The sequence below is a fragment of the Phoenix dactylifera genome, chromosome 2 (genome assembly GCF_009389715.1).
Source record: "Phoenix dactylifera cultivar Barhee BC4 chromosome 2, palm_55x_up_171113_PBpolish2nd_filt_p, whole genome shotgun sequence".
NCBI lineage: Eukaryota > Viridiplantae > Streptophyta > Magnoliopsida > Arecales > Arecaceae > Phoenix > Phoenix dactylifera.
Genome location: NC_052393.1, coordinates 3,137,809 through 3,160,825, shown reverse-complemented (window position 1 = coordinate 3,160,825; position 23,017 = coordinate 3,137,809). Strand labels below are relative to the sequence as shown.

Genomic DNA, 23,017 nt, shown 5'->3' with positions numbered 1-23,017 from the left:
TGAAAACTCCAACCAAACAAGAGACATCTCATTACTTTCTCATTGACCATACTTTTCCCCCCTTCTTTTCCCACGAACCAAACGAGCTCTTAGTATTTTTATTCAATAAATACCTGTCTTGAATCTGGCAACTAGCAAGCAATGAGAGGTGAAGCAAAAAGACCAAAAAGGGTATATACTTTTATTATGTGGTGTGCAGCATAATTGATCAACCTACAAGAAAAATATGACCATCCTCTGGACCATTTATTCATTAGTTATATGATATTTTGGCATGTTGATCTCTGAGATCATCTCGGTCTGTCCAGTAGTCCCTATATTCGTTTGAATTTGCATGCTGATGCTTAGAAACATATATATTACTCAAATGCATGTTCTTTCTCATTCCTTTGAATCAAACCCTCACTTTAGAAGTTATGGTACAGTTGAAAATTTACTTTTCCTCTCCATTCCTTTTAATTAAGCCTTCTCCCTCCCTTTTTTTGGGGTAAGTGGGTGGTCTAGACTAAACAGTCTAGCAGAAGTAACTAGTCTCTAATTTTATTGCATTCATTTCCTTCTGCCATTGAAAGATAAGCAAGCTGCTAAGGGAAATAACACTGGCCTTACAAGGATAGTCCGCCTTGCGGTCGGTTTCCTTGTTGGTGGCTGTGGGAGGCCTGGAAAAACAGCAGTGGATCAGTAATCATCCAAAGATCTTGAAGCAGGGAGTTAGAGCTGGTCATATTGTTAGAACGACGAGGGATCCAAGGAATTATAGTGATGGAATCTTCTTCCAACCAAGCTCTCATAACCCTGGAGACATAGAAAGCTGTACAGGTTCCTTCCCAGGCCTCACGGAGTTCTGCTGCATCCAGCACGGTGCAAAGAGATGACTTCCCGGCGCCTACATATATGGGTTTACCAAGCAAGCTTATCTCTGAGGATGAAACCTGCTTCTGGTGAGTGCTCCTTTACAGACCTATCAAAATTGATTTTGATGATGCCAGGGATGGAGATCGCAGATGAACTAACTCGTAGAGTAGATCTGACACTACCCCAGTTTCTCAGCATTTGTATAGGATGAGTAACAGAGGCATGATGAATTTCCTTAGCAACAGAGTTGTATCAGCTATCTTATCAGGGGCCATAGATTTTGACTCTCCATCCCCTTCAACACTAGAAGTTTTATAGAGCCATTTGATGGTGATATGTTGAATTCTAAATTTCTTGAAGTATACAACAAATGTTGCATCAATATATTACTTAACACCAATCAAATGGATAATTCTTAGAACTTCACAGAGGGATGAAGTACAAGGAGTGGGGGAAATAAAAGGGTTCAAAAGGGAGAGAAAAACCATTGAAGTTCACAAATCTTTTTTTTTTTTTTTTTGATTTGTGGACAGAACTTTAGAACTAGCACAGAAATCAAGAATTTTTAATGGATTAACGTGCAGAAAAAAGATTACATCTAGGCATGAAATAAACCTGCAGATAAACTGAGTGCAAGGGGGAGATTGTTTCCCACAAATGAGTGCATCAAGATAAATTCTAATGGGGTAGTGTATAGAGAACCTAAGAACTAATGCAGGATTTATTGTCAGAGATTGTGAAGGAAGCAGCAGGTAATCTCGCTATTGCTCAAATCATTCTTGCTAATTTATATGCTCTGCTGGGAAAGGAGTATTGTTTGCAATAAAAAGCTTGGGAGCTGACCGTATTCACTTGGAAAGGAACTCTGAGGTTATGATTGGCTGGATTCAGAATACAACCTACCTTGATTATTCTCCAATTCTGTCTAATTTTTGGAGTCCAATTCCTAGATCTTTGGGTTTTCGAAGATTTATTCACACACACACACACACATAGATATATATATATATATATATATATATATATATATATATATATATATATATATATATATATATATATATATATATATATATATATATATAAAATAGAGAGAGAGAGAGAGATGGTTTTTTTTTTTTTTTCTTTCTTTCTTCCCTCAACTCTTGATGGATTTTATCCTTGCATATCACCACCACACACATGCACACGCACAAAAGAAAAAGGGTATGTTAGACTGTTAGGGTCAACTGAGTAACTTGGTGGATTTCATTCTCACTTGGCACAATTAAAAAAACTAGGTATGTTGGACTATGAGCTCGTTAGGATAGCTTGTTGGCTCAATAGAATAGTGACGTGCAAATTCATATCTCTATCCCTCACTTTTCCATGATTTGAAATATAGTTGAATTATTTAAGGCATCTATAGGAAAAGTTGCACGATATTTTCCAACTTCTAAAAAAGAGATAATTGCCCATGTCTCTTCAGGCTCATACGTTGCAGCACTGAGGCCTTATAAAGTCTCGTATTCTGGATATAATATTCCATAACATTAAAAAAGAGATGAATCCATATCTTAGCTCCTAAGCAATCTCTTGTTCACTCACATATATTGGTGATAGATACAACGTGGATACCTTTTTTTTCTTTTCTTTTGATGTTCCAGGAACATCACTGTCACCATAAGCTGCAAATGTGGGCATTTAGTTTTATTTTCTTTTTCCATATACAGAAAGTTGGATGTTCGACTGCCATGCATAAACCTAATACAGTGGATATGCGAAGGACGCATCCATAACTATGTCTTGTTTTGAAGCAAAAATGAGAAGGCAGATTATATGACTTTGTCTTTAGAAATGTGAGAGTGTCAGGAGCCACTTTAGATTCCTTGTAATACTTCAAATTTGAAATCAAACAGATGGAAAGGTAGAAAATATCACAACTTGCATAAATTAAGGCCAGATGCTCTTAGAAACAGCATCAAATTCTCCCATGTCTAGACCCTGACCTATGAGACTTTTCGATTAATTGACCTTCTGGGAGCCCCAAAGATGGCTTTGAAGATTTTATTGTGACGTTGGCCCCTAAGTTTCTTCCTTTCCGATTTAAAAGGTGCTATTGGCTTACAAGACTTTTGATGGTATTTGAATGTTGCTGTTCATTTAGGTGATGAGGCCACATCGTTTGTGACCTCGCCTTCTTTCCTGTAGCTCGTGGATATACCTTTTGTAAGAATTCATGCGGACGTGTGTTTAGTCACACATCAATTATTCGCTAAATAGATCTTGGATACTTATACAGAATCAAGAAACTCAAATAATACTTTCTGACTAGTCTTTTTGGATGAAATCCTGAATTGTTATAAATGATATCAGAGCGAACCTGACCCATAACCTATGTGGACTAAGGAACACTGTAGCAAGGATCCATCGGAGCTGACCACGGGCCGATCGTGGTACTTGTGATTAGATTTATATGGATTTGAACTCGACGAAGACGTCAGAACTTAAACGAAGGGGTATGTGAGGACCTGTGCGAGCGTATGTTTAGTTCCACATTCCGGCCAACCCCAGCTAACCTTTTTAAGTGAGGTCCTGGGTTGTTACACACAAAGAAGAAGATGCCTGTAGATCCCTTTGTCCAAGCTGCTGCTTTGGTCCAACCACAAGATGTTCACAATTCCTAAGCTGTTGCCTTCAGAGCGCATACTTGCCGTGTTTCCTTTGCATTCCCTTGCTTCTTCTAATCACTCGGTGCAGCGTTGGCCTCAACTTAGACGTCAAAATTCCCGTCTTCACACGGAAAAAAGGAATAAGACAACAAGCCTGTAGGATAAGCTTTCCTCTCTGGCGAAGGAACCCCACACGCATCATAGAGGTGGTTGCAAGCTTTCCTCATTTGATACAATACCCAAGGTCAAGGCCTCTTGTTTGTGATGAGAGAAATTATATTATAGAAGATAATCTCAAGATAAAGATGATCATATAATCGGAAACAATGTCGAGTAGTTTCATCCATCTTTAAGTCATGAATTCTTGGTTTTAGAATTGAAAACCTTTTCTTGCCCAAACCATCATTGCAGCGTGGCTTGAAATAATGTTGGTCTTTATCATGGTTTTGGTGCTGTTTGGATGATTTCATATGCTACAAAAATATCGGTATATTGATGGATTCATGGACTCCTCTGGTTCCGAGATTCCATGTGAAACATGACTCATGAGGTATACTAATTTATCTATATCGGACCATCTGTCCTACCTTTGGATAGCAAAATACATAATCCAATCCATTCTGAAAAAATGTTGCTTTGGATAATAATTGATGCAAGACTCCAAACAGAAAAAAACGAGAATTATGATACCTATTTCTTTGATGAGGTCATGCAAGCATTCCAAATGAAAGTTGAATGAATCATGACATCCTGCTCATTCGAATAAAATGATTCATTTTCCTTTATTTCACTTCTGCTGTTTGCAAGGATTCATCAATTCCAGGTGAGAAGATCAATGAATTCATCCCCCAGATTGACTCTTGGTGTTATTGCTTAATAGGCTGCTGCCAGAGGTAAATTAACCAAGGATTCATCAAAAGAACACTTGTTGAGTTAATAAAAACCCCTTCAATTATGATTCTGTCTATAAGCTTAAAAGCAAGTTTAAAGAAAAAACACCACCTCAATACCATATATAATTTTACAAACAAAAATTTCATCACAAAAATATATATATATACAGACAAGTTCTTAGTAATAAGGAAACCGCTGGATGCAAAGTATTATTAAGGGATCAAGGCTTCCACATATCCTGAAAAGTAGATTGGAAGGAGACCAGGATGAGCAACAAGACGACGACTGCGGCCACACCCCACGGCGAGCTTCCCTCCTGCGGCTGGTTGATGTAGTTACTCCTCCGCCGATCGTACGGTAGGAGGCTCCCCAAGAACGTGTCATCAAACCTCTCGATTGAAGACAGCCATCGGATGACAAGGAGAAGGACTATGGGGATCAGGAGGAGCGCCCAGTTCATCGACTCCTCCGTGCTCTCGATGAGGTCCTCATAGGTGAAGAACCATGATATGCCCAGGAGGAAGAACACCATCAGCAGTATCAGCAGCACTGGGTATGGCAAAGGAGAAAGCGTGAAGGCATCGAACACGGAGGACTCTCTTCTATCATAGGCCATGGAGAGAGAGAGAGAGAGAGAGAGAGAGAGAGAGAGAGAGAGAGGAATGGTCGAGTCTTCGGGACGCAAGGAGAAGGTTCTCTCTTTTCTTCTTTTCTGGCAGCATAAAGAGATAAATCCTACACTGCTTTCAATGCGAACAGCTGGTGGACCTCCTTCATGATGCTTCGGTGGCTCCACTCAAAGAACTTTCCTTCATGGATGGTTTCTATATGAATCCGCACACAAACAGCTGAATAATGGGATGATATGATGAAGGTTGATCCCAATGCTTTGCCATTGGCCGAGTGATTTCCTGTGTCTATAGTGGTGGCTGTTGATAATGAATTAGATCACTATCAGTGGACACTCTCTCCATGTGGGTTGGATGCTTGGAATTTATAAAGGTGGACCTGGGGAAGTGCAGATATGGTAGGTTGGAGCTCTTAGATTGTATGGAAGTTAAATGTTGGACTCAATTATCAGGCCCTTTTTTTATCCAAAAGAAAAATATTTGTTGGACTCAATAGTCTTAATGAACAATAAGTGTCACCCTTTAACTTGCCGAGAGGTAGGTTAGTGTGTGGGACTTAGGATGGCCGACATTGATGCAGGAGGGCGCAAATTGCGGCATTATTGCTTATTTGATTCTCATTGACCGATGCAACTCAAATTCAATATCCATTACTTATGAGCTAGCCGGCCGAGACTAATGTAGATGGATTTGTTATTCCAATTGAATCTATAGGGAGGATGGTGATGGTACCACTTTGGGCAACCTATGAAAGTTATAGGTAAAAGATCTGATCAAGATTCTTTGCTTATTGTGGATGGCTGCCACACATTCATCATCGTGATGCGTCGTGCATGCCTTGTCATATTTCAGGAATAAACGAGAGCTATTCATCTTCGTAATGGATGATGCATGTGGTGGCTATTCGAAATAGCACAAGACTCTGCGGTGCAAAAATTGCATTGTAACTTCCTGAAGTCAGCAATCACTTTCAGTCCCTGCACGGAGATTAGAGTCCGACAGGAGATCCGGGGAATACTGCAGATACCAGAGCAGGAGGGGATGCTGACCTACCTGGGAGTCCCCATCAGTGGCCGGCGGCCACGAGTGGCAGAGTGCTCGAGCCTGGTACAATGGGTCTAGAGTAGGCTCGAGGGATGGAGAGCGTCTTCCCTATCCATGATGGGGAGACTGACTTTGATCAGATCAGTATTGGGTTCCATACCATCGTACCTCATGGCCAACACTGTGATGCCAAAGACGACTCTGTTGAGGATCGAGCGTCTTCTTCGGAGCTTCTTGTGGGGATCACACGGTGGGGGCCATGGCATGCATTTGGTGGCTTGGGAGCATGTTTGCCGTCCTACTAGTGAGGGTGGCCTCGGGGTGCAGTTCCTGATGGGAAGGCGTGAGGCTCTCATCGCTCGGCATTCGGTTCGGTTTCTGCTTGAGCCACACAGCCTTTGGAGTCAGGTGATGGCAGCCAGATATGGCCGAGGGGGCCTAGAGTGGGCATGGAGGGGTCGCCGAGCCTCTTTCATGTGGCGCGAGATTGGAAGGTACCTGCCGACTGCATCAGCGAACACCAGGTGGCTGATAGGTGATGGCAGGAGCATTGACATGACCAGTGAGCCGTGGGTGGACACCCTCCCATTGAGGAGTTGGCCGACCATGGTTGGTGTAGAGGCAGCAGACGGACTATGGGTTTGCGACCTTTTGGCAGCAGGTGGAGCAAAGTGGGATGATGCCAGACTTCGACAGCTATTTGGGGTACATCTAGCAGCGAGGATCCGGTCCCTCCCGTTACCAGGATGTGCAGGGCCGGATGTTAGGGTATGGAGCACTTCGAGCCGGGCCAGGGTCAGGCTGGGAGACCTCTCCCGTGTCATCCAGCCAGAGCAGGAGAGGGGGCCGGATTGTGCATGGATCTGGAGGTACGGTCTCCACCCGCGGGCAGCCCTCTTCTTATGGAAGGTATTCTGGGACCGCCTTCCGACGAGAGCAGCACTGAGCAGACGTGGATGGGGGATCCCCGCAGAGTGTGGGACGTGTGGAGCCGTGGAGTTAGTGGACCATGTGCTCTTCCAGTGTATATGGGCGAGGCTGACATGGCAGTGGGCCGGGATCCTGCAGGAGGCCTGGAGTGAGAGGCTATAGTTTCTTCATACGATACGGCAGTGGCTAGTCAGTACGAGGACATGTCAGGAGGCCATGAGAGCAACTTGCACAGCGCATCAGATTTGGCTGGCAAGGAACGCTCATACTCTCCGTGAGCGTAGGGTGTCACCGAGATTTGCTGCGGAGCTTGCTCGTGTACAGGCTTCAGAGATCATGCCCATCCACTCTTCAGATAGGCCTTTGATAGCTCAGGACACCTGGGGTGCCCCTTCTGCTTCGGCAGTTCACCAGATGGTGTTTTTCACCTGGGAGCCCCCGCCCCCGAGTTTCCTCAAGGTTAATTTTGATGGGTTGGTGTTGGACGGTGGTACGCGAGGCGGTGCAGGCTTTATCATACGAGGCCCGCACTCCAGGGTAGTGGCAGCAGACGGCTGCCAGCTATTTGACACATCGGTTCCGGAGGCAGAGCTCCGAGCTGCCTGGGCGGGCATGCGACATGCGAGGATGGTCCTGCAGGCTAGTTCGATCATCTTGGAGGGCGACTCGGCCACGGTCATCGGATGGATTCAGAGGGGGGCGACGACTGATGGTACAGACCATCCCTTGATCCGTGACATAGGGATGATGATGGGAGACGGGAGGGCCTTTCTGGCTAAGCATGTATTTAGGAAAGCTAATGGAGCGGCCGACTGGGTGGCGGCCCATCACTCAGGGTATACTCTTTGGGTAGGGGACGGGAAGCTACCACATGCTCTCGGTGAGTTGTTGTATTTTGACTTTCTTGGATGTATTCGTACGCGTATTGTATGAAATACTCGTTTTCAGCCAAAAAAAAAAAAAGTTGCTTTGTAATAGCACAGGCTATCCGTAATAGCTTTACAGTCATTCTAGATTGCTTGTTTGGTTGTGATGGGTTTAAAGATTTGTAGCCGTGGTATACTTTAGAAGAAGGCAACAGAGCTAGAGCTACAAATAGGATGGCGAAGCATGCTAGGCTCACTGGGGTCAACTAGGTTTGGAATGATCATAGACCTTGAGAACTTGTGGATATTTTGGTGCATGATGTCTCAGGGGTTTATCATGTATGGTTATAAGTTGGGTTTTCTTTATGGCCAATTTGAAATCAAAAAGAAAATTCATTACATGGCACAAGTAATAAAACTATTAGTGCTAGGAACAAATTTATATTTTATTACTTTTTTTTGATAATATCGTTGTTATATTCATAACAACTATGGTTTGGACTAGATCTCTCATTTAGATAGAAGGGTGTAGTATTAATTGATACATACAATATTAGTGACTAATAATACAAAGACAGGCACCATAGGTTTAAGAACATACGTGCATCATGGAGACATGATATCGGCGATTTCTTCCTCATCCTTTTCCATTCCATGCCATAGCTAAGCTAAATATATGGACAGTTTAGGCAAAATTGTCCGACAATTCTCTTTATCTATGTTCACTCCTCCTTAATTGTTACAAGGGGTTTTATGAGGATCCACCTCATGGAGTTTTCTTTCGGTGACTGGATAGAAGACATCATGTTATAATTGATATGGAACTTCCAATCATAAGTCTTAATTCTAATAGGATTCTTATCTTCTTCATTGCTACCAGGAACAGATATATTCGTGATAAAGAAACCTTTAAGATGGTTCGAGATTTATTAAAATGGAGTTCAAGAAACTTTTTAACTAATGATAATTTAAGCCACATAAAATAAATGTTCTAATATGCCAATTAGTTAAGCTAAAAGCTGTTAGCCCAAGTACATTTAGTTGTTAACAATATTAAATTATTCTTATAAAAATAATTTATTTAGTATAAAGGTGCCATCCCTAATAGTGATCGACTTGTAGGAATCCAAGAAAAGAAACACGGTTGAGCTACCCCTCAGAAAAAAAAAAAGTTTGATTGGATTTCTAAATCAAATAAGATTACCGTGAGTAATTATAAGATAACAAGCATAGATTTCTACTTTTGTTCCCCCTTGCACGTATTACTTCAAGCAATATAAAATTAATTTGATTATTAAGATTTTTCTAGAAAAGTAATGGGAATGTGTGCCATCTTATGCATGTTTAGGTTTCATTTGAATGAGTTTTTAGAGGAACAAAAAGTACTTTCTGTCTCTTTAAAAATACTTAAAAAAATATTACGATTGTACCCTAAAGAGTGTAATATTAAAATAAATAGAAAATATATTAATCCGCCAATAGTTGAACATGCTCTACATCGATGATGATAGGCAGCATATTTCCTATTTTAATTAAAAATCATCGATACCCATCAAGATAGCTAAATAATTTTTTTTTAGTTTATCGACGTGCGGCAAATTAAAATTAATCCAAAAAAGAAAGCATATTTATTGACTACCTTATTTTCGGTACGATACAAAGAACAAAATATCACAGGGTGGAAACATGTCGATGATGATGCCTAATCAGACCATCGAATATCAAATAACAATCAATTATATAACAAAATTAATTAAGTTGAATATATCCAAACTGTTTATTTATAATACACCAATGGTGAAGACAGTGACAAAGGAAGAAATTATATTAGTTAGACCAAATTAACCAGTTCAACGGTAGACTAGTCCAACAAGAAAGCAACCCGAACAGAAAAAGAAAAAAAGAGAGAGAGAAAAAAAAGCCAGCCCTTCATGTTGCTTTCTGTAACTAATAATTTCTTGAAAAGGAGGCACCCTAGGCTCAGCGGTGGACCACGTTCAACTACTAATTTCTTGAAAAAGAGGCACTCGGGGATTAACGGTGGACCACGTCCAACCAATAATTTAGCAAAAAGGAGGCACTCTACGCTCGGGTTAGCGAAAAGGGATTAAAGTGTCACTCGGGCATTACAGAATCACCCAGACTGTTGATATTAGATATCAAGACAAGCAACCATTCTTCTCAATTAAATAACAAGCCCATGGTTTCCAAACTAAAGCCAGCTGAGAGCTGTATTTAGATGGGGCCATGGGGGCAAGACCAAGGCCCTGTTTGGACATCAAAAAAAAATCTTTCGATGGGACATCCATCTCTTTAGAAAATCCGCTGTATGTGGGAGCTACTGAAAGAGATCGGGTTATTAGATGCACAACCAATTCCTGGTTTTCAGGAATAATTATCACTTTTGAGAGGTGACATCAAATTCCTGGTTTTTAGAAATAAATTATCACTTTTGAGAGGTGACTTACGGGTTGAGTCCCTAAGTCACCCTTCATCCAAGGAATCATGCATCTTCTTTGCAAGCTAAAGTGAAAATATAATAGAGACCAAAGTACTCCTGTATTATCCCGTGTCAAGAGAGCAATTCAGCAAACAATTAAGCATAAGCATGCTACAAGTAAAAAAGCATAATAATACCGAAAATACAGACGAAGCTCGAAGTTGAAAAGGCCTACATATCCTAAATGAACATACCAGAAGACCAAGATAAATCATAATCCTTGATCGCAATCTTGAGGAAGAAAAGGCTGAATTCAGAGCCAAGATGGAGTAGGTGGCTGCCCGGAAGACTTATCTATATAAAGGGGAAAGGGTCTAAACTGATAGAATCCTTGGCAGTGAAACAGGAGGAAGCATGGAAATGAATATGGATAGTTTTGTGAATTGTATAAAGGTGTAGTGAAGTATGTACAAACAACACAGAACATCGAGGTAAATAAATAAACAAACAAAAGTTATAGCTAGCTATTTGACACAAGGCTTGAAATATATTTAGTTTACAAGGAAAATCATAAAGCATCAAACTATGCAAGAAATTGATAAAATACAGATAAAATACAAGAAAAATACATAATGGGCATTGTTGTTAAATTACACGATTGCAGGAGAGGAGCTCTTCAATTTTGGAACCTTAAAATTAGCAGAGAACAACCTTGGGCTGTCTACTGGTGAAACAGTCCTTGTTTGTCGTCCTCTTGAACATTGCCGAATTCCCTGGTGATAATTCTAGTCTTGTTAGGCTGGCCTCTAATGAAAAGAGAATTGTCATCTACGTCTAAAATTGGATTAAAGGAAATTGAATACACTAACATAATAACCAGAATCCACCTCCATAATATAACATTAAAACGATTGAATTAATGTGCTAGCATTCACAATCTGGAATGAACTACATGGAAGAAAATTGCAAATGGTACATAAATGCAAGCATCTAGCAACCTGATTGGAAGAACATATTGTCAAAAAGAATATTTGCAAGTCAATTTAATTGAAGATGGTAGATTTGAATCTTGACTGAGGCATACATCATGATGAGGCACAAGCATAGCATTAAGGTTTTCTGGTAATATAGTCATATAGAAAAGAAACTGATAAAAAAGTGACAAAAGGCTAAATAATGAGAACTTGTGCAGCCCAAACACGATGAGAGCACAGAATTACAACAAATTGGAATAATTAATGTTTTTGTGACAAGTGCACGGTTCAGCTGCATCATTAAGATAAGGTACCAATAACCTTAGCATCTGTCTATGGAGCTTCATTAGGAGAATTTATTCCTCATAAACTTAAAAACCATAACTAACATAGGACAATGTGATCCTATTGTACCTTCTGCATGAACATGATGCTCTCTGACTAGAAAAAACACAAATTAGAGCTAGTCTCCAAGCATACCAAAAAAAAAAAAAAAATCTCAGAACAGACTTGCTTCCACATATTTCAAACATGACCTAGTTAGACAGAGGCTTCCTTAACACCAACTTTAAGTTCTGAATACTTTCTGCAACCTGATTTGTTAGGTGCAGTAAATGCAAATACTGATGACAGCAACCACAAAGGATCTTTCCCAATAGATTCAGGTTTGAATCTGTAAATGTCTGCCATTTGGGAGGCATGCTCGACCATGGTTGTTTGGGGACCCTTAACCACTGATCTGCTAGATAAGCATAAAGACTTGGTATCTGTTGATAGATGTGAAGTGAGTGAACTGTGGAAAGAGTGGAGTAAATTGACTCTTGATTACCAAAAAAGAAGGCCACCATCTTGCTAAACTGAGAGGGAAAAGAAAACCATAGGCTATTAGCCTAATCACACAAAATTAAAAAACAAAGTAATGAGCTGACACCACAGAAAGCTGTATATAAGTAGATCAACTAAAAGCACTTGAAAAAGGATGCAGGCACCAGAAGGAAGAAATTCCAAATGAAGGAACTTTTGCAAATATTCCATCTAATCTAATTGAAAGATATAAATTTTTCCTCAACAGCAAAAAAACGTGAACATTAAATACATTTAGGTCATAAAATCGATGATCTTGTGACAGTTAACAATACAGGAGATGGATGAGAGAAAGTTCTGATATGTGTAATGATACGAAAGATGGTCGAGTTGAAGATCTCATATGTATCTTCTTATTCCTTTTAATATTAATTACTCATGTTTCATATACTACTCTCTGAATTTTGTAATCTACATCTAAACTTATGAATTACTTGCATATATAATGAATCATCTTACAATTTTAACACCAAGAGCCTGCGCGGTCTCTTAGGCTAGATGTTCCATCTAGGTCCCCTATAGGAAGTAGTGCTTAAAACCACTTAGGCAAATTGAAAATATAAAAGCACGTTCCATACTTTGCATTAAGTAATTACATAGAAAACATTCATGCTGAAATAAGGAAAAAAGGTGGCATGGCAAGGATATAGAAAGATCAAAAAAAAGATCAACTATAAATTTCTAAACAACAGTATAAACTGTCCCCCCACAAACAATTTTCATAAACTAAAATGAGAAAAAATTCTCATGACATGGAAGCCAATATGCATAATATGATGTATTAAAAGTTACATGCTTCTAAGCATTAATAGCCTATTTAATTTTCTTAATATATGACTCATAAAGTCCTTGATACAAAATCTCTAAGTCCTAGGAATCATTTGATGACTCTGCAGAGACTGATTTAGAGAATATATTCATAACATTGATAAAATGATGCTGCAAGCACAAACAAGTCTTGGTTCTTTAATTCTGGGTCAAGTATAAATATAGATTAGAAGTGTATGCAAGAAAAGGAAGAGGATCCATTAATTCAAGAATATATGATAGGCACTGTTCAACGGTAACAGAAGTTTGATCTCACTATGAAGTATCAAGACAAGACCCCAAAACACTAAATATCAAGATCTTTCACTGATGAATTGTAAATTAATAAGCAAAAGAACTAGTCCCAAGAAATTAGGTGCTAGGCTCTCTATGCCCCTGTATCATTAAAAAAACAAGTCATGTTGCGACTAGGTATACCATTAATGGTGTGCATGGAAATGGTATAACTTTTACGCAAAACATGCCCCTGGAGAATATTATGAAACCCCAAAGCAACTTCGACATTTCTAACTACCATATTATGCCAAAGTTAGTCTCAAGATACAAAACGATTGCAAACTTCTGGTGTTTGTTAGACCATTGAGCACCATTAAACTTTTATCAGAATCTTGTTTGTACATTAATTTCTCTATTTAAGGATTGGCTAAAGCATATCCAAGGCTATGCATTATACTGGCAACATTGGCATATCTGCCAGAGGACCAATACTTTGCATTAACAAAATAGAACATCTAAGAGGATTGCCAACATGACAGAGTTTTAAAAAAGATGGCTAGATAAATACAGTCAAGTTCATATTATACGCATCATACAACAAGATACCAATTTTAAAATTATGTTTCAAATTTTAAAATGACCTAGATACAAAAGATGATATGACAAAAAGTCAAGTTCATTGGTGAATGTGATGAGCGATAGCAGGGACAAAAAAATCTAGTAAAGAAGCAAGGTCCAAGAATGGAGAAGATATGCCTTGGGTGAAAAACATCACGTAAGTTCTCTTTGCTTTCAGAAATCACAGGTGCTAATTCTCTATATGGATCTTGCTGTGGGTATTTATTGTCATAAAAAAATTGAATGAGTCATCATCATACAAAATTTGCAATCCAATGATTTATGAAAAGAAGTTCACGATAAAAAGTATGTTGATGTAGATTCAGTGAAAATAAGCTGGACTAGATAGAGAACATGGCCTGTGCATAGCCATAAAAGGAAAAGTTATATTGCACTGACCGCTCTTGAGCATTGAATACTCATCCAGTAACTGTTTTAACTTCATGTCAAAAGTAAGCAATCATGCCTAGATACTATTAAAAAGTTGTCAGCAGGCTAACATAATTCCATGGATAGAAGTAGACTAATGAGCCAGCATCCTTTAGGGAACCAATTATGTAAATTTACCATGCCAGTTTTTCCTTATGAAGTGGAACAGAGCATGGCTTCTGCGGCTTATATAAGACAACTGATTTGGTGGATTGAAATGCCATCGGTACCTACTGGCTTTAGCAAAACCAGGGACAGTTATACAAACATCAAACTCTGTGATGTGGCTTACAATTACAGTGTCACTTACTATGAATTTTATATTTAATGAGATCCATAACATGTATAATCTGGCAAGCATTCCATCCTTAAGATAGGAACATCAGCTACTCAGTAAAAGTTAGAAACTGGTAAAATAACATCATGAAAAATGAAAATGGACATCATGCTATCAGAAGACTCAATCTACACAGAATATTAGAACCATGATAAGGAAGATCACTTGCAAAGCATGAAATTAAAGAATCAGCATCAGAAAGAAACAATTTAACTTACCCAATCACCCACATAAGAAAGTGCAAACAGGTATATATGTGCGCACAAACACGTGACACATGCACACACAAAAGTGAGAAAGAAAAAGGAGCAACTGAAGTAACTAGCTAGTGTGTTACACTTACATTAACTGAACTAGCGACCTGTGATCCAGAAGAATCTTCATTAGTACGTCTTCGCTTTTGACTTGCATGACCTCTTGCACTTTCCAAGTTACGTTTCCGAGAACTCCTCCTCAGACAACTCCTTACTGGTGTAACTGATGCATTTCTTGAGTTTCTCTGAGTATTCATATCCTTAAAAAATCTAGATTTCCTGTTAGTGCTTTTGGTGGCATCCATCTCAATCTTTGCAAGGTCACTTCTTAACTTTGTAATTGTTTCATCCTTCTCTTTGGCCAAAATTTGCAGCTGCTCCATATCATGCTGAAGCTGTTCTAGCTTTGCATTAGCCTGTTCAGCTTCTTGTGTTTGCCTTCTTAGACCCAGTTCAAGCCTAGCCCGCTCATCCTCCAATCTAGCAATAGTCCCATCCTTCTCATTGTCTGATGACTGCAACCTCGCCAAATCATGAAGAAGCTTCTCCATGGCTTCATTAGCCTGTTGAATTTCTGTCCTTTTGATCTTAAGGAGACCAGCGTAGTCACTCTCCATATTCTTCAACTGGTTCCACACAAAATCCTTCTCTGCTAACAAGGCAGAGACCTCTGCCTCTTTCTTTGAGCTAAGCCTCTTGTAAGCATGTTTTAGCTTCCGTAGTTCACCTTCTAAAACAGTGGTAGACCGCTGCTCTTCCTTGGCATTTTCCCTGGTCTTTGTGTCACTAACTCCAGTCCCTCCATTATCAATTTCTCTGCTTCTCAGCTTTTCCTATCAAACAGATGACCCGGTGGTGGAAGAAACAAGTACTACTATTTGAATTGGACCGAAAAGCACTTTGGCATGACAAATTGAAGAAAGAGGATGTGAAGTTGTAAGAATACCTTCAGCTCTGAGATTTCGGCACCCAGAGTCTCCACACAAGCGCGGAAGTCCTCCAAATCACTTTCGGCAAGTTCTGCTCCATTTAACATAACTTAGAACAAAAAACAGTAAAAAACAAAGCAGAATAATCATAAAAAAAAAGTGTGAGTTGTATTTGCAATTCAAGAAAATTAAATCCATACATAAGAACAAATTGATAATTTCGCCCCTTCTTGCTTGAGAAGAATCATACCAGTTCGCTCATTACCCACAAAGAGGCTCATTAGAACGCAAAAAAAAATTAAAAATTGAAAAATTATGTCAAAAAGACGGCAGAAAACAAAAGCACGTCAATGTTTAAAAGAGGGAAAAGGGGGGAAAAGAAAACAAGAAGAAGAAGGAAGGGAATCCAACCATATTGCTTCTTGGAGCACAAAGCCTCCCTCTCCTTCATCCCGACCATGAGATCCAACTTGGCCGCCTGGACGCGACGACCCTTCCTCTCCTCCTTCTTCATCTGTGAACCCAAAAAAATAGAACATTTTTTTAAAGGAACCCTGGAAAGGTCGCAGTTAGGACTAGGGTTAGGGTTTGCATCCCAAATTATTTTGTACCTGGACGATGTGGGATTCGAGAATGCGGGTCTTGGAGGCCCAGCGGTCGTTCTGTATGTGGATGTAGCGCTCCAAGAACTTGCGGTCATCAGCTAGGGTTTCGATCTGCGACTGCTGGGACTGCAGCATCTCCACCAGGGTCCCAAAGATCCGCTGCCACTGGCGGCGGTCGGAGGACGACGGCGGCGAGCTCTCGTGGCCGCCCATCGATTCGCACAGCCCAGGAGGGAGAGATTTCGAGCAAGCGAGAGCGAGCGAGCGAGCGCGAGAGAGAGAGAGAGAGGTGGGGAAGGCGCAAGGGGTAAAAGATGACCGTTGCCCTAATACACGAGTTTCTTTCCGATTTGAAAGCGTTTCAGATAGGGCGCATCCGACTCGTAGTGGAGCCGTTGGGAGTAATTACAAATAGTACAACTCAAGAAAAGACTTGAAGGAGTCGATTTTTTTTTTTTTTTTGGTACAGAATTGAGTCGATATTTTTTATTTTTTTTTTTGCTTGGTGCTGTGTTCACCCAGATAGCAGGTCTCACTGGGCCTCCCTTCCACCAGAGAATGTTCGATGTAGGTAGAAATTTTATTCATACACTCTCCGACCTATGAGTCACCTCACGTGTGAGCATGTCACCCCAATGTCATCTCAGTGACAGCTGGACCAGATAGCACTTCCACCGTGTATGTCCAAACTGGAGCATCTAGTCCCCACATTTAATTGACGTCCGCGCGTTTCGAAGCTGGACCATACTGGTGGAAGCAAGATCCCGTTCTAACTGTGCTACCATCTTGATGAGTCGATATCTTCGATAGAGAGGTTTTGACAAATAATTTCTATATTAGTTTCGTAAACTCAGTTTGCCGAGTCTGGTTCAAATTTGTGCGAACCAAATTACTCCTTGCTCATATTGTTGCTGCTTTTGTATTTATGTTTATCTAAAATTTAGTGAAATACCAATGCAAATTGATGTTTTAAGATAGTATTTGGACAAAACTTCTAATATTCCCTACTTTTATTTTTTTTATTTTTTAAAAAATAATAGACATAGGATGCTAAGAGCTCTAAAGATTTTCACAAATAGTTAAAGAAAAGAGTTCCACCATGCATATTATTTAGTCTGTTTCATTTTTTTTTGGATTTTTAAAAATAAAAGTGGAACAAAAGAAATACCAAACAAGCCTTTAGTTTTTGGTTCAACCTACTATTTTACGAGCAACAAGTCTCAAAATATCTCATCACCAAAAAAAATGCCTTTTTTCAGACAAGAGCTATGTCTAATGTTTGTAGAAAAATGTGAATAATGTATCTCTAATAATTTAGGTCTAGTCTTTAATGACTCGAACAAGTTGACCAAGTCGACCCACCCAACTTGCCTCAGTAGTCATTATATGTTCGAGTAAAACATAAACACAAAATTGCCGAAAAACTATTCAACCTATTTGGCTTGGATTGTTCAATTGTTCAAATGGTTTGAGTCAAAACATGGTAGACTAATTCACATGGGATCATGAGTTCAAAGTATATAAATTCCTCTATTCCATTAGCTTTTTCCACCATAGTAAATAATTGGCATGAGCGAAGCCATGCTAGCCAAATATGCAGAATGGGAGGCACCAAGACAAGAAAATGGTGCAAATTGTAGTGGAGCAACTAGATATGATTTCCATTTTCCCCTTTCTCCTTCATTTTTATAGACTAGGGGTGCTACACAGGAGTCACCTTATTCTTCTTCAACTTCTAAAATGCACCAATTTTGATCTTCAACCAAGACCACAATAAAGGTCTTCTCTGGATGCAGGAAGAATTATCAATCTGATAAGATCTTCTTGACTAATATGGTGGTGGGGGTGGTTCAAAGAGCAAGGAGGGCGAGACGGTAGCTACTTTCTAATTTTTAAAAATAATATACACCACCTCTACAAAGAGATTCATTACTTACTAGCAAAAGGAAAAGATTGATTATTTCTTAAAAAAGAGTACTTGCTGCTTTTGTTATTAGATCTCTTTGAAACACCCAAATGCCATCATATTTTTAAAAAATTGAAACCTCGACCAAAAGTCCTTTTCAAATACATGCGATCTTTGGGATATCCAAACAAGTTCTAAATCCCTTCCAACTAAAACACATAATTCATTAACTAAGTAATTTGTTGACTAGATACTTAACTTGCTCATACCATGCACAATTATCTAATTAAATGTCTACATTCACAAGCACCTTCATGAGAAATTATACCATGGGATCTCATGCAAGGTAATGCATGCAAAACTTGACTTGCCATGTAGGTTAGATCATGCAAGCATATGAATCATGGTAAAATCTTAGCTACTTAATGAATAAACCACTTGACCTTGTTTTACCTTAACAAAATTGATCTGCCTCCCTTCCCTTTTCCTGGTAAAAGAAGGATTCAAACTCGTTTGGCAAGTTAAGCTTACACTTTCAGACACTTGACCCACTTTCATGGACCTGGTTGGGGCCACCCCAAATGGCCAACGGTCAAGAAGCTTTTATTTGAGCACTGATATTCCAAGATGGCACATCTGTAATTATATTCTTAACCGAGGGCTTTGCAACTATATATATAGCGCCTGGCTCTTCCTCCGGTTCTCACTCCGTATGGAGAGATCAATCGTCCGCGCGCCGATTCTCATCTTCCAAGATCGACGGGGGTTTCGTTCTCCGCCTCCTTCGAAGCGAGCGAGTGCGGAAGAAGGGAAGTATTTGATTGGGATTCCTGTCGGCAATGGTGACGCCGCCCTTGGTTCTCGCTGCCTTGGCCGCTGTTCCACGACCGAGGGAGAGCTCTGTTTTCCTGCCTCTCTCTCCGTTGATTCCTCGGAGATTTGGTTTCGGTTAGAGCCTTCCGCGTCGATTCCCCCAGCCTCTGCCTCTATCGTTCTCGGGGTTGATGGCGATGACTGTTACCTCCATCTGGTGAATCAGCCTCTGCCTCTATTGTTCTGGTATATGGTCCATGATTTAGGGTTTATAGGGTTTTTTCTATCACGTATTTTCTTGATCCTGATTCCTTGATGTTTTAGTTTGATATCTTGAATGCTTCATTTGTTTTTTTGGAAGGCTTTATTTGAGAATTTCCGGTTTTGGACTGCTTGAACAGTTCTTTTCATCAGTCTCATATGGTAAGTGAGTTTGCTTCACGGGTTACTCTTTGGATGCCTGTTATAGCTGCCTGTTAATAAGTTGCGTCCAAGAAGAGCTCACATAGACGTTTGATCCTCGTACACGGGTTTGCAGGGCTATCTTGCAATGATCCGAAATTAAGAAAAGGTGAAATAGACAGATTAGTACTTTTATCTGCTAGTATGTTTTGCAGGCTATCTATAATCTATGCAAGAGATGCAATCACCGTGAGCCAAAACTGGCTTAGGTAAGAGGTTTTTAATCTTCTTGCAAGCTTTTTCGGGCCGTCTGTTGACGAGCTGCAAACTAGGAAAAGTGAGATAGAATCTTGTTTAGGAGTTAAATTTTCTTGCACAACTTGCAGGCATAATTGTTGATAAGTTGCAAGTGAGAAGTGGTTCACAACTTGTGGAGATCACTGCTGTTTGAATTAGTGCCAACAAATTTTGATATCTGTGAGGGTGAGCCTTGGCGCAACAGGAAGGTTGCTCCATTGTGATCTAGAGGTAATAGGTTTGGAACATAGAATCAACCTCTCCACATGTAGGGTTAAGGCTGCATATACATCTGACCCTTTCTAGATCCTAAAATAGCAAGAGGCTCATGTGCTATTTGCCTTTTAAATTTTGATCTCTCTCTCATATATACTCTCCAATTCCATTAATTCAACTCTTAGAGTCAATTTAATAATGCAAGTTAACAGATTACGCCATTCAAGTGTTCTTAGAGTATGCCAAACCGATACCGAAAGCCGTATTGGACGGCGACTGGACCGGTTCAGCTCGTTCGGTACCGTCTCGGTACCGGGCCCGTACCGGGAGAGCCCAGCTAGAGCTGGGGAAGGAGAAGAAAAACAACGAGCGAGCGGGAAAGGGAGGGAGAAGGAGAGCCGCGGACTCCCGCAGAGGGCTGCGGGGGGGGGGGGGGGGGGGGGGGGGGGGGTGTTTGGCGGAGGCGGAAGCCGCGGCCGCAGAAAAAAATTTGAGAATTTTTAAGTGAAGTCGGCAGAGGGTTTGCCGACTTCACTTAAAAATCTCGAAATTTAAAAAATTGAAAATTTTTAAGTGAAGTCGGCAAACCCTCTGCCGACTTCACTTAAACATCTCCAATTTTTTTTCTGCGGCCGCGTCCTCGGCCTCCGGCCCCCCCTTCCCCCTCCCCCCCTCCTTGCCCCGCCCTGCAGGCGTCTGCGGCAGCTGCTTCTCCCTCCCGCCCCCGCTCGCTCGTTGTTTCTCCCTTTCTTCCCCGACTCTGGCGCATACCGGTTTTCACGGCGGAATTGTACTGGTAGGCCACCGGACTAGTCCGGTAAGGGTTGAACCGGCCGGTACGTGTCGGTTCAGCATACCATGGATGTTCTATTTGAAGTTGGTAAATATATCAGGAGAAACTAGTCTTCTTTTGAGAACTATTCACCTTTTATTTTTCCTCCCTGATTTATTTTGTCATTTTATGAGCACTCAATATGAAGGGAGTTACAAAATTATATGTAGTGTTCCTTAAGTGTCCAGAAAATTTCTTTTTCTTCCTCCCAGGCTACTGTTTTTCTCTATTTAAGTGTCCAGAAGTCATTTTATGTCTAGGATTCATTAAATGCACAGGTTTGTAGCAGTGAAACTGATTTTATTTGAACAGAATATATATGATCTGGTAGCCTTTGTTCATTAATGTCTATCACTGAGGGTAGTAATACCTTGGAAGCTGGACTGTGAGTGGGGGCAGGAACAGAGTATGATGTTGGGATGTTAAATTTTATGCTGCTCACAGTTCACAGTGGCACACAGAACAGATTCTAGAGGGAGTGGGAGCATACCAAGGAAACCAGATTATGACCAGCAATTCGGGGTTCCTGCCTCTTAGGGAAGTATGACGAATTGATCAACGATCACTTTGTTTAAAATGATACTTTTGGTTGTGAGAGTTTCTATAATCTTTTTTTCTTCAGGCAAGGAATATCAGGATACCTTTAAGCACCAAAAAATACTGCAGAATATCCTAGAACCTGATACTGCCATTGATTATGTTATGAAAACATTATCTTACCTGCAATTCCATGCAAAAACATTCCATGTAACTGGTCTTCATATTCTCAAATTTCATAGTTTGCCTGCAGTTAGACAACAAATTTCAAAGTCAGCAATTTCTTTTGTTTTCAAGTAGGAACTTTCTGGATTAACTTGAATATCATGATGCATCTATTATGGACTTTTAACTCCTTTTTTTAAAAAATATTTATTGTTTCTGAATTTTTTTATTTTTAATTCAATATTGCAATTGTCATTGTTGAATTTTGCATGTCTTCATAGGGTTTCTTGGCATGTGTCAGCATACTAGTTTCAACTCTATATTTGGTATATATGCAGGACCCGGCAATCTTTCAGCTGTAGTTTTACTTGTGCTGCTTGCATATTATTTCCACCTCAGCATAAATGGAGCTGCTGTAACTACTATTGCACCCTAGTGTGTGCCTACATTCCGTTAAACTTAGTTCATTCTTCCACCAGCACTCAAGGAACTAACATAATAATTAATAATTGAGTACACTGATAATTGAGTACACTGGCACACTGTTAGGGTGACAAAAATGATAGAAGTAGTTGTGCTTTAGTTTGGATGCCTTTAATTATATGTCTGCCTTTTAGTTTCATCCAGATTTCATGGCTGTGGTTCACTGCACTGCTTACTATGTCCTAACTATGAAGTGGAGTCAGACTTCTCTACATTATCTACTCGGCAAAGGATGAAGTAGTATTGAGTCATGACCTTACAATTGACTTCTTGCAGATTGAGTTATCACTTGATATTCAGATATCAAATGATAAATAACTTTCTTTGGCGGACATCAACTCATGCAGGAGCGTCCCAAGGAGCAAAAATGTTCCGTTTATCTCTGTGGTAAGGAGTCCATTGTGCTCCATTTGCTTCATTGGTTGTTATCTGTCCGTCTGATTTGATCGAAAACTTTGAGAGACTAGAACCTTGGTAATGACTGCTTCTTGAACTTTTGATTGGAATTCACTATTGACCTATAGCAAGAGTAGGATAGGGTGGATTATCGTGCTGCATGCACCCATTATAAGTGTCAAAAGGGAGGAATTCTACAATTTTTGTATAGTTGTTTGAGTACTGTTGCTTTCTTGTGTAGCTATCAGCAGGCACTCTTAATATGATCAGTAGGCAAGTTTTTGTTTAGAATGGAGTGCTATTGGTGTTTCGATTCTTCTTAGGGGTGCAAACAAGCTGAGTCGATATCAGGCTCTGCTCATCTTGGCTCGATATATTTGAAGAGCTGCTCGAGCTTGGCTCAAACTCTAAGAGAACTTTGGATAAAGTGCTCAAGTTTGGCTCAGCTAAGCTCTGAGATGAGCTTTAATCGAACCGAGCTGAGCCTTCTCACTGTTTTCCAATAGACTGCTGTTTGTTTATAGAGCTGAGCTCCAAAAAATGTTTGAAATATGGAGCTGAGCCCAAGTTACTCATGAACAGCTTGGTTCGTTTGCAGCTTTGATTC

The 23,017-nt window shown here is 40.1% G+C and overlaps 2 protein-coding genes and 1 long non-coding RNA gene across 4 annotated transcripts; 1 reads left to right on the top strand and 2 right to left on the bottom strand.

Annotated features, from left to right (window-relative positions):
- Positions 1–4,434: 4,434 nt before the first annotated feature.
- LOC103701491 lies at positions 4,435–5,367 on the bottom strand. The gene has a single exon (XM_039117464.1). The coding sequence runs from the start codon at positions 5,014–5,016 to the stop codon at positions 4,621–4,623; it is 396 nt and encodes a 131-aa protein (XP_038973392.1). The 5' UTR covers positions 5,017–5,367; the 3' UTR covers positions 4,435–4,620.
- A 5,438-nt stretch (positions 5,368–10,805) lies between these two features.
- Positions 10,806–16,747, bottom strand: LOC103701489 (cytospin-A-like). 2 transcript variants are annotated; one of them, XM_008783560.4, is made up of 5 exons: positions 16,370–16,747; positions 16,170–16,272; positions 15,776–15,849; positions 14,919–15,662; positions 10,806–11,082 (listed from the first exon to the last, which is right to left on the bottom strand). In XM_008783560.4, exons 1-5 carry the CDS (start codon positions 16,574–16,576, stop codon positions 10,960–10,962), a joined length of 1,251 nt encoding a protein of 416 aa, XP_008781782.1. In that variant the 5' UTR covers positions 16,577–16,747; the 3' UTR covers positions 10,806–10,959. The 2 variants fall into 2 exon arrangements, with proteins under 2 accessions (XP_008781782.1, XP_008781783.1); XM_008783561.4 differs by having other exon boundaries at positions 14,919–15,656.
- Positions 16,748–18,990: 2,243 nt separating this feature from the next.
- LOC113462360 lies at positions 18,991–22,364 on the top strand. Its single transcript, XR_003384570.2, has 3 exons — positions 18,991–19,753; positions 19,871–20,012; positions 22,291–22,364. It is a non-coding gene; the product is annotated as an uncharacterized LOC113462360 (long non-coding RNA).
- The last annotated feature ends 653 nt before the right edge of the window (positions 22,365–23,017 follow it).